Raw genomic sequence first — 11,848 nt, forward strand, 5'->3', positions numbered from 1 at the left:
CAAGAAGCCTCAACCTCAGAAAAGTATCTTAAGCTGTTCTAACATTATTCAATCAAACATTAACCAAACCCAGGGATGGCTGCCATGTTTGTCTAGATGGTCTAGATTTAGATCTAAAAGGTGTTTTTTGGTACCAGGTTCTGACTTATGTCTCCTTTGAAAGTAATTATTGAATTTTTTTCAAGTATCACAACTAAATTACATTTATTCCAACTTGTCTCCGTTAAGAATAAAATATAAGATGAAAAACAAACATTTTTAAATACTATTATAAAAATACAAATATGTTTGTAAAAAAAGTAAAAACACGTGAAGAGCCTTTGTTTATAAACGTGTTCGTACAGACTCGGCAATTTCCGCCAGTCATATTTAGCACGTGATTCACACGAACGGCCAACGGTTTCAAGATAAAAAAATTTTCCACAATAAACGGAAATATGATATCAAATCCCCACATTCCCATTTGTATACCTTTTTCATCATTTAAATGATTCTATAATAAATAAAATAACTTTCAAGTGACCGTTGCAGTAGTTTGTTGACATCATAGTGACGCACTTCCGGTTAGCAAACCTACGTCAACGTCTGAGTCCGCGGTTCGTGTTCGCTTCACACCTGCAGGAGAGGAGCGTCGTCGTCCCAGCTAGCCAGGGCATCATCGGTATGTACCAGATCGCGTATTTATGTGCGAAAGAAACCGAAAATAGCTCTAGATTGTAGACATATCCGTGCTATGCTAACTTAGCTCTGAATATTAGCCGCAACAAAAGCGCTGCAGGATCACGTCTCAGGCGCTAAACAAGTAAAAATCATTATTTACAAACAAAACAAAGTATCTTATTCAATGTTTTTTTTTTGTTGTTTGCATTCATTCCAAGCGGCGTGTTTGCTCTGTTTTTGCTAATATTGCTGCAGAATTCCTTCCAATAACTCATAACGTTTCTACTCCTCGACAACAAACACACAAAACACACAAACGTCTATTTAAAGATTCTAGAATGTGAAGATATTTAGTTTGACTAACATCTGTTTGGCCAGAAAGTAAATAAAGTATTTGTTTTTTTGTGCTAAATGATATCTAAAGAGGTGGAACTTCACGTTGAGTCAAGATAAATGTATTTTCATGTTGAAAAAGTGAGTTTTAACATAAAATAATACAAAATGCTTTTGCAGTTCATGACATTTAAAGCATCAAAGGGTTTGAAAAACAATCTCAACTGATAAGACTCGTCGATTCAAAGTTAAGATGTTCTTGTTTACCTGCAGAAGATCTAAAGGTCGCTTAACAACCTGGACTCGTGTGGGAAAGTTGTGCTGCAAACACAACACAACTGTTCTCTGACAACACAAAACAACTGCTCGCTGACAACACAACACAATCGCTCGCTGACAACACAACTGTTCTGTGACGACAACACAACTGCTCGCTGACAACACAACTGTTCTGTGACAACACAACACAACTGCTTGTGAAAACACAACTGTTCTGTGACAACACAACTGCTCGCTCACAACACAACTGTTCTGTGACAACACAACTGCTCGCTCACAACACAACTGATCTGTGACAACACAACACAACACAACTGTTCGCTCACAACACAATGTTCTGTGACAACACAACTGCTCGCTGACAACACAACTGTTCTGTGACAACACAACACAACTGTTCTGTGACAACACAACACAACTGCTCGTGACAACACAACTGCTCGCTGACAACACAACACAACTGTTCTGTGACAACACAACTGATCTGTGACAACACAACACAACTGCTCGCTCACAAAACAACTGATCTGTGACAACACAACTGTTCTGTGACAACACAACTGCTCGCTGACAACACAACACAACTGTTCTGTGACAACACAACTACTCGCTGACAACACAACACAACTGCTCGCTCAAAACACAACTGTTCTGTGACCACACAACTGCTCGCTGACAACACTACACAACTGCCCTGTGACAACACTACACAACTGTTCTGTGACAACACAACTGCTCGCTCACAACACAACACAACTGTTCTGTGACAACACAACTGCTCGCTCACAACACAACTGATCTGTGACAACACAACACAACTGTTCGCTCACAACACAACTGTTCTGTGACAACACAACTGCTCGCTGACAACACAACTGTTCTGTGACAACACAACACAACTGTTCTGTGACAACACAACACAACTGCTCGTGACAACACAACTGTTCTGTGACAACACAACTGCTCGCTGACAACACAACTGTTCTGTGACAACACAACTGATCTGTGACAACACAACACAACTGCTCGCTCACAAAACAACTGATCTGTGACAACACAACTGTTCTGTGACAACACAACTGCTCGCTGACAACACAACACAACTGTTCTGTGACAACACAACTACTCGCTGACAACACAACACAACTGCTCGCTCAAAACACAACTGTTCTGTGACAACACAACTGCTCGCTGACAACACTACACAACTGCCCTGTGACAACACTACACAACTGTTCTGTAACAACACAACTTCTCTCCCATGACATGTCAGACTGATCACAGTCACATGCTCAGGACTGAACTCACTAGAGCAGCTTCATGAGTCGATCGATTATAACTGATCGATCAATCAGTGTCAGAGACTTCATCCATTCATAGGGTTGTGTAGTCACAGAACAGTTGTGTTGTGTTGTCACATAAAATGTGTTGTGTTCTCACAGATTGGTTGTGTTGTCACAGAACTGTTGTGTTGTGTTGTGCCATCATAGATTAGTTGTGTTGTCATACGACGGTTGTGTTGTCATAGAATGGTTGTGTTGTCACAGAACAGTTGTGTTGTGTTGTCACAGAACTGTTGTGTTGTGTTGTGCCATCATAGATTAGTTGTGTTGTCATACGACGGTTGTGTTGTCATAGAATGGTTGTATTGTCACATAACAGTTGTGTTGTTATAGAACCATTGTGTTGTTCCATCATAGAACAGTTGTGTTGTCATAGAACGGGTGTGTTGTCATGGAACAGTTGTGCTGTCATAGAATGGTTGTGTTGTCACAGAACAATTGTGTTGTGTTGCCATAGATTTTGTTTGTGTTTTCATAGAACATTTGTGTTGTGCTATCATAGAACAGTTGTGTTGTCACAGAACAGTTGTGTTGTCATATATTGTGTTTGTGTTGTCATAGATTGTGTTTGTGTTGTCTCAGATTGTGTTTGTGTCGTCATAGTTGTGTTGTCATAGATTGTGTTTGTGTTTTCATAGTTGTATTTGTGTTGTCATAGATTGTGTTTGTATTGTCATAGATTGTGTTTGTGTTTTCATAGTTGTGTTGTCTCAGATTGTGTTTGTGTTGTCATATATTGTGTTTGTTTTGTCATAGTTGTGTTGTCATAGGTTGTGTTTGTGTTTTCATAGGTTGTGTTTGTGTTTTCATAGATTGTGTTTGTGTTGTCATGGGTTGTGTTTGTGTTTTCATAGATTGTGTTTGTGGTGTCATAGATTGTGTTTGTGTTGTCATTCTTATGTTGTCATAGATTGTGTTTGTGTTTTCATAGATTGTGTTTGTGTTGTCATAGATTGTGTTTGTGTTGTCATAGATTGTGTTTGTGATATCATAGATTGTGTGTGTGTGTTATCATAGATTGTGTTTGTGGTGTCATAGATTGTGTTTGTGTTGTCATTCTTATGTTGTCATAGATTGTGTGTGTGTTGTCATAGATTGTGTTTGTGTTATCATAGATTGTGTGTGTGTTGCCATAGATTGTGTTTGTGTTGTCATAGATTGTGTTTGTGTTTTCATAGATTGTGTTTGTGTTGTCATTCTTGTGTTTGTGTTATCATAGATTGTGTGTGTTGTCATAGATTGTGTTTGTGTTATCATAGATTGTGTTTGTGTTGTCATTCTTGTGTTTGTGTTGTCATAGATTGTGTTTGTGTTGTCATAGATTGTGTGTGTGTTGTCATAGATTGTGTTATCATAGATTGTGTGTGTGTTATCATAGATTGTGTTATCATAGATTGTGTGTGTGTTGTCATAGATTGTGTTATCATAGATTGTGTGTGTGTTATCATAGATTGTGTGTGTGTTGTCATAGATTGTGTTTGTGTTGTCATAGATTGTGTTTGTGTTATCATAGATTGTGTTTGTGTTGTCATTCTTGTGTTTGTGTTATCATAGATTGTGTGTGTTGTCATAGATTGTGTTTGTGTTATCATAGATTGTGTTTGTGTTGTCATTCTTGTGTTTGTGTTGTCATAGATTGTGTTTGTGTTGTCATAGATTGTGTGTGTGTTGTCATAGATTGTGTTATCATAGATTGTGTGTGTGTTATCATATATTGTGTTATCATAGATTGTGTGTGTGTTGTCATAGATTGTGTTATCATAGATTGTGTGTGTGTTATCATAGATTGTGTTATCATAGATTGTGTGTGTGTTATCATAGATTGTGTTATCATAGATTGTGTGTGTGTTATCATAGATTGTGTTATCATAGATTGTGTGTGTGTTATCATAGATTGTGTGTGTGTTATCATAGATTGTGTTATCATAGATTGTGTGTGTGTTATCATAGATTGTGTGTGTGTTATCATAGATTGTGTGTGTGTTATCATAGATTGTGTGTGTGTTATCATAGATTGTGTGTGTGTTATCATAGATTGTGTTATCATAGATTGTGTGTGTGTTATCATAGATTGTGTGTGTGTTATCATAGATTGTGTGTGTGTTATCATAGATTGTGTGTGTGTTATCATAGATTGTGTGTGTGTTATCATAGATTGTGTGTGTGTTATCATAGATTGTGTTATCATAGATTGTGTGTGTGTTGTCATAGATTGTGTTATCATAGATTGTGTGTGTGTTATCATAAATTGTGTTATCATAGATTGTGTGTGTGTTATCATAGATTGTGTGTGTGTTATCATAGATTGTGTTATCATAGATTGTGTGTGTGTTATCATAGATTGTGTGTGTGTTATCATAGATTGTGTGTGTGTTATCATAGATTGTGTGTGTGTTATCATAGATTGTGTGTGTGTGTTATCATAGATTGTGTGTGTGTTATCATAGTTTGTGTGTGTGTTATCATAGATTGTGTGTGTGTTATCATAGATTGTGTGTGTGTTATCATAGATTGTGTGTGTCCCCTCAGATGCCATCATGAGTCAGAGGACGGAGAGACGAGGGATCCACGTAGACCAGTCTGACCTTCTGTGTAAAAAAGGATGCGGTTACTACGGCAACACAGCCTGGCAGGGCCTGTGCTCCAAGTGCTGGAGGGAGGAGTACCAGCGGGTCCGGCAGAAGCAGATCCAGGACGACTGGGCCCTGGCGGAGAAGTAGGTCCCCGGGCCGCCCAGGTGAAGGTCAAAGGTCAAAGGTCAACCTCTGTGTGTCCCGCAGGCTGCAGCGCGAGGAGGAGGCGGCGTACGCCAGCAGCCAAGGAGTGGCGGCGGCGCCTCAGCAGCTCCACGCCCTCGGACAGTTCTCCAAGTTCGAGGAGAAGAAGACCAACGAGAAGACGCGTAAGGTGACCACCGTGAAGAAGTTCTTCAGCACCTCGTCACGGACGACCCCCAAGAAAGGTGCAGGATCTTATTATGGGATGTTCTAGTGTTTAAGGATTTAATTATAATATATTTAATCAATTGTAATATTTTAAAAACGTATATTTTCCGACACATAGATGTTCTAATTCCATTAATTCAAAATTAAATGTTCTAAATTCAGTATTTTTATATTTCTAGTGTTTTTAATTGAATATACATGTTGTTATAATAGAGTCATCAGACCAAACCAACAGAGCTCAGAGCTGCTGGATCTAGAACTGTCAGCCAATCACGTGACTCACAGTCGATCATGTGATGCTGTCCTTTATATCGTGTTTGTTTAAACATCAACGACATCATTGACTGTGAGATGTTTGACGACAGGCGTCCATCACGAGATGTTTCTTCTCCTCGCAGCAGAGTCTCCGGAGAACAAGACTCCCAGTCCGTCCGTGAGCCGTCACGCCAGCTTCGACAGTGACCAGGTGTCCAAGGACTTCGAGTTCTTCCTGAAGAACCTGCAGAAACCTGGCAAAGAAATCCAGAAGCAATGTCGAGTCTTCCTGATGAACATGTGCAGCAAGAAGGTGGAAGATCCAGGAGATATGGATGACAGCTGAGGACTCACACTCTTCTTCTTCTTCTTCTTTTCTTCTTCTTCTTTTCTTCTTCTTCTTCTTCTTCTTCTTCTCCTCCTTCTTTCTCTCCTTCCTCTTCTTCTTCTTCTTCTCCTTCTTTCTCTCCTTCCTCTTCTTCTTCTTCTTCTTCCTCTTCTTCAGCAGGACATCAACGTGGACGAGCTCTCCGAGTGTGTGCAGGACTTCTACCAGGGCATGGCCGACCGCCTGCTAGGTCACTTCAAAGGTGAGAGGGTTCACGACAGGTGCATCATGGGAGGGTTCATGTCCAAACCTCTCTTGACCTCTTGACCTCCAGGTTCCTCCGAGTCGGTGGAGCAGGTGATGGATCAGGTGGAGAAATACATCATGACTCGTCTGTACAAGAGTGTCTTCTGTCCTGAGACCACCGACGACGAGAAGAAGGATCTGACCACACAGAACAGAATCAGGTGTGTGTGTGTGTGTGTGTGTGTGTGTGTGTGTGTGTGTGTGAGTGTGTGTGTGAGTGTGAGTGTGAGTGTGCGTGGGGGTGTGTGTACGTGTGTGTACGTGTGTGTACGTGTGTGTGTGCGTGTGTGCGTGCGTGCGTGCGTGCGTGTGTGTGTCTATGTGTGTGGTGACACAACGTTTGTACTGACATTAGTGTGTGTGTGTGTGTGTGTGGTGACACAACGTTTGTACTGACATTAATGTGTGTGTGTGTGTGTGTGTGTGTGTGTGGTGACACAACGTTTGTACTGACATTAGTGGGTGTGTGTGTGTGTGTGTGTGTGTGTGGTGACACAACGTTTGTACTGACATTAATGTGTGTCTGTGTGTGTGTGTGTGTGTGTGTGTGTGTGTGTGTGTGTGTGTGTGTGTGTGTGTGTGTGTGTGTGTGTGTGTGTGTGTGTGTGTGTGTGTGTGTGTGTGTGTGTGTGTGTGTGTGTGTGTGTGTGTGCGCGCGTGTCTGTACGTGTGTGTGTGTGTCTATGTGTGTGGTGACACAACGTTTGTACTGACATTAGTGTGTGTTTGTGTGTGTGTGTGTCTGTGGTGACACAACGTTTGTACTGACATTAGTGTGTGTGTGTCTATGTGTGTGGTGACACAACGTTTGTACTGACATTAGTGTGTGTGTGTGTGTGTGTGTGGTGACACAACGTTTGTACTGACATTAATGTGTGTGGGTGTGTGGGTGTGTGGGTGTGTGTGTGCGGTGACACAACTTTTGTACTGACATTAATGTGTGTGTGTGTGTGTGTGTGTGTGTGTGTGTGTGTGTGCGGTGACACAACGTTTGTACTGACATTAATGTGTGTGTGTGTGTGTGCGTGTGTGTGTGCGCTGCAGGGCCTTACACTGGGTCACCATCCAGATGTTGTGTGTGTCCATGGATGAAGAGATCCCGGAGGTGTCGGAGAACGTGGTCAAGGCCATCACAGGTGAAGATGTTGAATAAACAAGTGAATATGTTGTAACATCCTGAGGTGGAGGGAGATGTTCAAAGTTCCTCTGGATCCGCAGACATCATCGAGATGGACTCCAAGAGGGTTCCTCGGGACAAGCTGTCGTGCGTGACCCGCTGCAGCAAACACATCTTCAGCGCCATCAGGATCACCAAGAACGAGCCGGCGTCCGCCGACGACTTCCTGCCGGCGCTGATCTACATCGTGCTGAAGGCCAACCCGCCGCGCCTGCAGTCCAACATCCAGTACATCACGCGCTTCTGCATCCCCAGCCGGCTGATGACGGGCGAGGACGGATACTTCTTCACCAACCTGGTGCGTGTGGAGCAGAAGGTTGATGTAGATGGCACCTGTCAATCAAACCATATATTGTCTGATAATAACAAAGATTCGAATGTTGATCATAAACCTCAAAGATGGTAAAGTTTCAAACCAAAATATGTCCAAACATCAGCTTCAGAAGCTGCTGGACTCACTGTATCCTCTCGTCCTCAGTCGTAACCGCTTTCATTTGTTTTCAAACCAAAATATGTCCAAACATCAGCTTTAAAAGTTGCTGGACTCACTGTATCCTCTCGTCCTCAGTCGTTACTGCTTTCATTTGTTTTCAAACCAAAATATGTCCAAACATCAGCTTTAAAAGCTGCTTCACTCACTGTATCCTCTCGTCCTCAGTCGTAACTGCTTTCATTTGTTTTCAAACCAAAATATGTCCAAACATCAGCTTTAAAAGCTGCTGGACTCACTGTATCCTCTCGTCCTCAGTCGTAACTGCTTTCATTTGTTTTCAAACCAAAATATGTCCAAACATCAGCTTTAAAAGCTGCTTCACTCACTGTATCCTCTCGTCCTCAGTCGTTACTGCTTTCATTTGTTTTCAAACCAAAATATGTCCAAACATCAGCTTTAAAAGCTGCTTCACTCACTGTATCCTCTCGTCCTCAGTCGTTACTGCTTTCATTTGTTTTCAAACCAAAATATGTCCAAACATCAGCTTTAAAAGCTGCTGGACTCACTGTATCCTCTCGTCCTCAGTCGTAACTGCTTTCATTTGTTTTCAAACCAAAATATGTCCAAACATCAGCTTTAAAAGCTGCTGGACTCAATGTATCCTCTTGTCCTCAGTCGTTACTGCTTTCATTTGTTTTCAAACCAAAATATGTCCAAACATCAGCTTTAAAAGCTGCTGGACTCACTGTATCCTCTCGTCCTCAGTCGTAACCACTTTCATTTGTTTTCAAACCAAAATATGTCCAAACATCAGCTTTAAAAGCTGCTTCACTCACTGTATCCTCTCGTCCTCAGTCGTAACTGCTTTCATTTGTTTTCAAACCAAAATATGTCCAAACATCAGCTTTAAAAGCTGCTGGACTCACTGTATCCTCTCGTCCTCAGTCGTAACCACTTTCATTTGTTTTCAAACCAAAATATGTCCAAACATCAGCTTTAAAAGCTGCTGGACTCACTGTATCCTCTCGTCCTCAGTCGTAACTGCTTTCATTTGTTTTCAAACCAAAATATGTCCAAACATCAGCTTTAAAAGCTGCTTCACTCACTGTATCCTCTCGTCCTCAGTCGTTACTGCTTTCATTTGTTTTCAAACCAAAATATGTCCAAACATCAGCTTTAAAAGCTGCTTCACTCACTGTATCCTCTCGTCCTCAGTCGTTACTGCTTTCATTTGTTTTCAAACCAAAATATGTCCAAACATCAGCTTTAAAAGCTGCTTCACTCACTGTATCCTCTCGTCCTCAGTCGTAACTGCTTTCATTTGTTTTCAAACCAAAATATGTCCAAACATCAGCTTTAAAAGCTGCTTCACTCACTGTATCCTCTCGTCCTCAGTCGTAACTGCTTTCATTTGTTTTCAAACCAAAATATGTCCAAACATCAGCTTTAAAAGCTGCTGGACTCACTGTATCCTCTCGTCCTCAGTCGTAACTGCTTTCATTTGTTTTCAAACCAAAATATGTCCAAACATCAGCTTTAAAAGCTGCTGGACTCAATGTATCCTCTTGTCCTCAGTCGTTACTGCTTTCATTTGTTTTCAAACCAAAATATGTCCAAACATCAGCTTTAAAAGCTGCTGGACTCACTGTATCCTCTCGTCCTCAGTCGTAACCACTTTCATTTGTTTTCAAACCAAAATATGTCCAAACATCAGCTTTAAAAGCTGCTGGACTCACTGTATCCTCTCGTCCTCAGTCGTAACCACTTTCATTTGTTTTCAAACCAAAATATGTCCAAACATCAGCTTTAAAAGCTGCTGGACTCACTGTATCCTCTCGTCCTCAGTCGTAACTGCTTTCATTTGTTTTCAAACCAAAATATGTCCAAACATCAGCTTTAAAAGTTGCTGGACTCACTGTATCCTCTCGTCCTCAGTCGTAACTGCTTTCCTTTTTTTTTTTTAAACTAAAATATGTCCAAACATCAGCTTTAAAAGCTGCTGGACTCACTGTATCCTCTCGTCCTCAGTCGTAACTGCTTTCATTTGTTTTCAAACCAAAATATGTCCAAACATCAGCTTTAAAAGCTGCTGGACTCACTGTATCCTCTCGTCCTCAGTCGTAACCACTTTCATTTGTTTTCAAACCAAAATATGTCCAAACATCAGCTTTAAAAGCTGCTGGACTCACTGTATCCTCTCGTCCTCAGTCGTAACTGCTTTCATTTGTTTTCAAACCAAAATATGTCCAAACATCAGCTTTAAAAGTTGCTGGACTCACTGTATCCTCTCGTCCTCAGTCGTAACTGCTTTCATTTGTTTTCAAACCAAAATATGTCCAAACATCAGCTTTAAAAGCTGCTGGACTCACTGTATCCTCTCGTCCTCAGTCATCATTCTTCCTTTAGCTGTGGAGGACGTAACGACTGCTGCCCTCTAGAGGCTGAAGTGTATTAGTTACACAAACATGAACAAACATGACTGTTGTCTCCTCAGTGTTGTGCTGCCGCGTTCATCGAGAAGTTGGACGCTCAGAGTCTCAACCTGTCGCCCGAGGAGTTCGAGCGCTACATGTCGGGTCAGGGGTCGCCGCGAGCGCAGACCTCCTCCGACGAGGACTGGACCGGACCCGCCGCGCCCCTGAACCCGGTCCTGGTCCAGATGAACCAGAACCTGGAGCTGCTGACGGAGCTGAGCGAGCGGCAGGAGCGTCTGATGGCGGCGGCTCAGGGTCTGCAGCAGGACCTGCTGGCCTGGCCCGCCGCCGTGGAGCAGGAGGTCCAGACGGTCCTGGACCGGTTCCCCCTGGAGGTCAAGCCCCGCCCCGCCATCGACGCCGACGCCGACGTGGACAACGACAACCTGCCGGCGCCGCTCACGCCGCAGGTGTTCGGATGACCACCACACTCTAGACCAGGAGAGACTCTGGACTCGGCTCAGATCCTGGTCCGACGTCTGAAGCTGCTGGAAGGTCATGTGATCCGTCCTCGCCGTGAAGAGTCACTGACGGATGAAGACGCTCGACAAGATGGCGCCGGGGTTAGGATGGGATGAAGATTTTAATTTTCTCAACGTGGGCGACATTTCTCAATGTAAGTGTGTGTTGTCACGGCAACCAGGGATGAATCTCGACTGATGATGTGTGTGTGTGTGTGTGTGTGTGTGTCTGTGCCTGTGTGTGTGTGTGCCTGTGTGTGTGTGTGTGTGCGTGTGTGTGTTTTATTGTGGTCCAGGACCTGCTTCCACTTCTACTCGACTCACTACAAACACAACCGTCAGAAAAAAAGACAAAAAAGAAACGTTTTTTGTTGTAAATGTGTAAAGAAATAATTCACCTCAGTTTGTTTTCGATTCTTAACGTGTTATAAAGTTAAACATATATATTTTGTTGTCTTTGTTTACTCTTTTAAAAACACTACACACCTTTAAACACAACAACAAAACGGACTATAACTAGTTTTTTTTAAACATGTTACAACATGTTTTAAAACAAACGACTTCACGTTCAAAGAAACATTGTAAAGATAAAAGAAAACACGTGACATGTATCATTGTTTATTGTTTATTTATCTTAAACTCTCGCGCGACACCTGCTGTTGTTTCCTACGGTCTCCACTAGAGGCCTCCACTGGGCAAAAAGTGACGAAATGCAGTTTTTAAAGGGCCAGAGATGAAGAGACTGAGCGAGTCATGATGGCTTCAGAGTTTTCAACTGTCACTCAAAACAAACACGTGATGTCAGGAAGCGCTGCTCATTGGTTGGACTAGTTGTGCGTGTCTGTGTGTGTGTG

The 11,848-nt window shown here is 42.2% G+C and overlaps 2 protein-coding genes across 5 annotated transcripts in view; one reads left to right on the top strand and one right to left on the bottom strand.

The window, feature by feature from the left end:
• The first annotated feature begins 566 nt into the window (after nucleotides 1-566).
• Nucleotides 567-11,848, top strand: part of rabgef1 (RAB guanine nucleotide exchange factor (GEF) 1) — an 11,537-nt gene continuing 255 nt past the window's right edge. The window contains exons 1-9 of one of the 4 annotated variants that reach the window (XM_087807991.1): nucleotides 567-661; nucleotides 5,145-5,331; nucleotides 5,396-5,577; nucleotides 5,959-6,128; nucleotides 6,321-6,405; nucleotides 6,478-6,610; nucleotides 7,494-7,585; nucleotides 7,668-7,924; nucleotides 10,554-11,848. The exon at nucleotides 10,554-11,848 is cut by the window's right edge and continues 255 nt beyond it. In XM_087807991.1, coding sequence (XP_087664117.1) covers nucleotides 5,153-5,331; nucleotides 5,396-5,577; nucleotides 5,959-6,128; nucleotides 6,321-6,405; nucleotides 6,478-6,610; nucleotides 7,494-7,585; nucleotides 7,668-7,924; nucleotides 10,554-10,955 — 1,500 coding nt within the window. In that variant the 5' untranslated portion in view covers nucleotides 567-661; nucleotides 5,145-5,152 and the 3' untranslated portion in view covers nucleotides 10,956-11,848. The remainder of the gene's footprint in view (nucleotides 662-5,144; nucleotides 5,332-5,395; nucleotides 5,578-5,958; nucleotides 6,129-6,320; nucleotides 6,406-6,477; nucleotides 6,611-7,493; nucleotides 7,586-7,667; nucleotides 7,925-10,553) is intronic. The other 3 variants (XM_087807994.1, XM_087807993.1, XM_087807995.1) reach the window with 3 other exon arrangements.
• LOC148065682 (G protein-activated inward rectifier potassium channel 2-like) overlaps nucleotides 11,606-11,848 on the bottom strand; it is a 20,536-nt gene continuing 20,293 nt past the window's right edge. Inside the window, exon 3 of the mRNA XM_087807996.1 lies at nucleotides 11,606-11,848. This exon is cut by the window's right edge and continues 892 nt beyond it. The gene's annotated coding sequence lies outside the window, so the exon portion shown is untranslated.

The sequence above is a fragment of the Callionymus lyra genome, chromosome 14, assembly GCF_982586985.1.
Source record: "Callionymus lyra chromosome 14, fCalLyr1.hap1.1, whole genome shotgun sequence".
NCBI classification, from domain to species: Eukaryota; Metazoa; Chordata; class Actinopteri; order Syngnathiformes; family Callionymidae; genus Callionymus; species Callionymus lyra.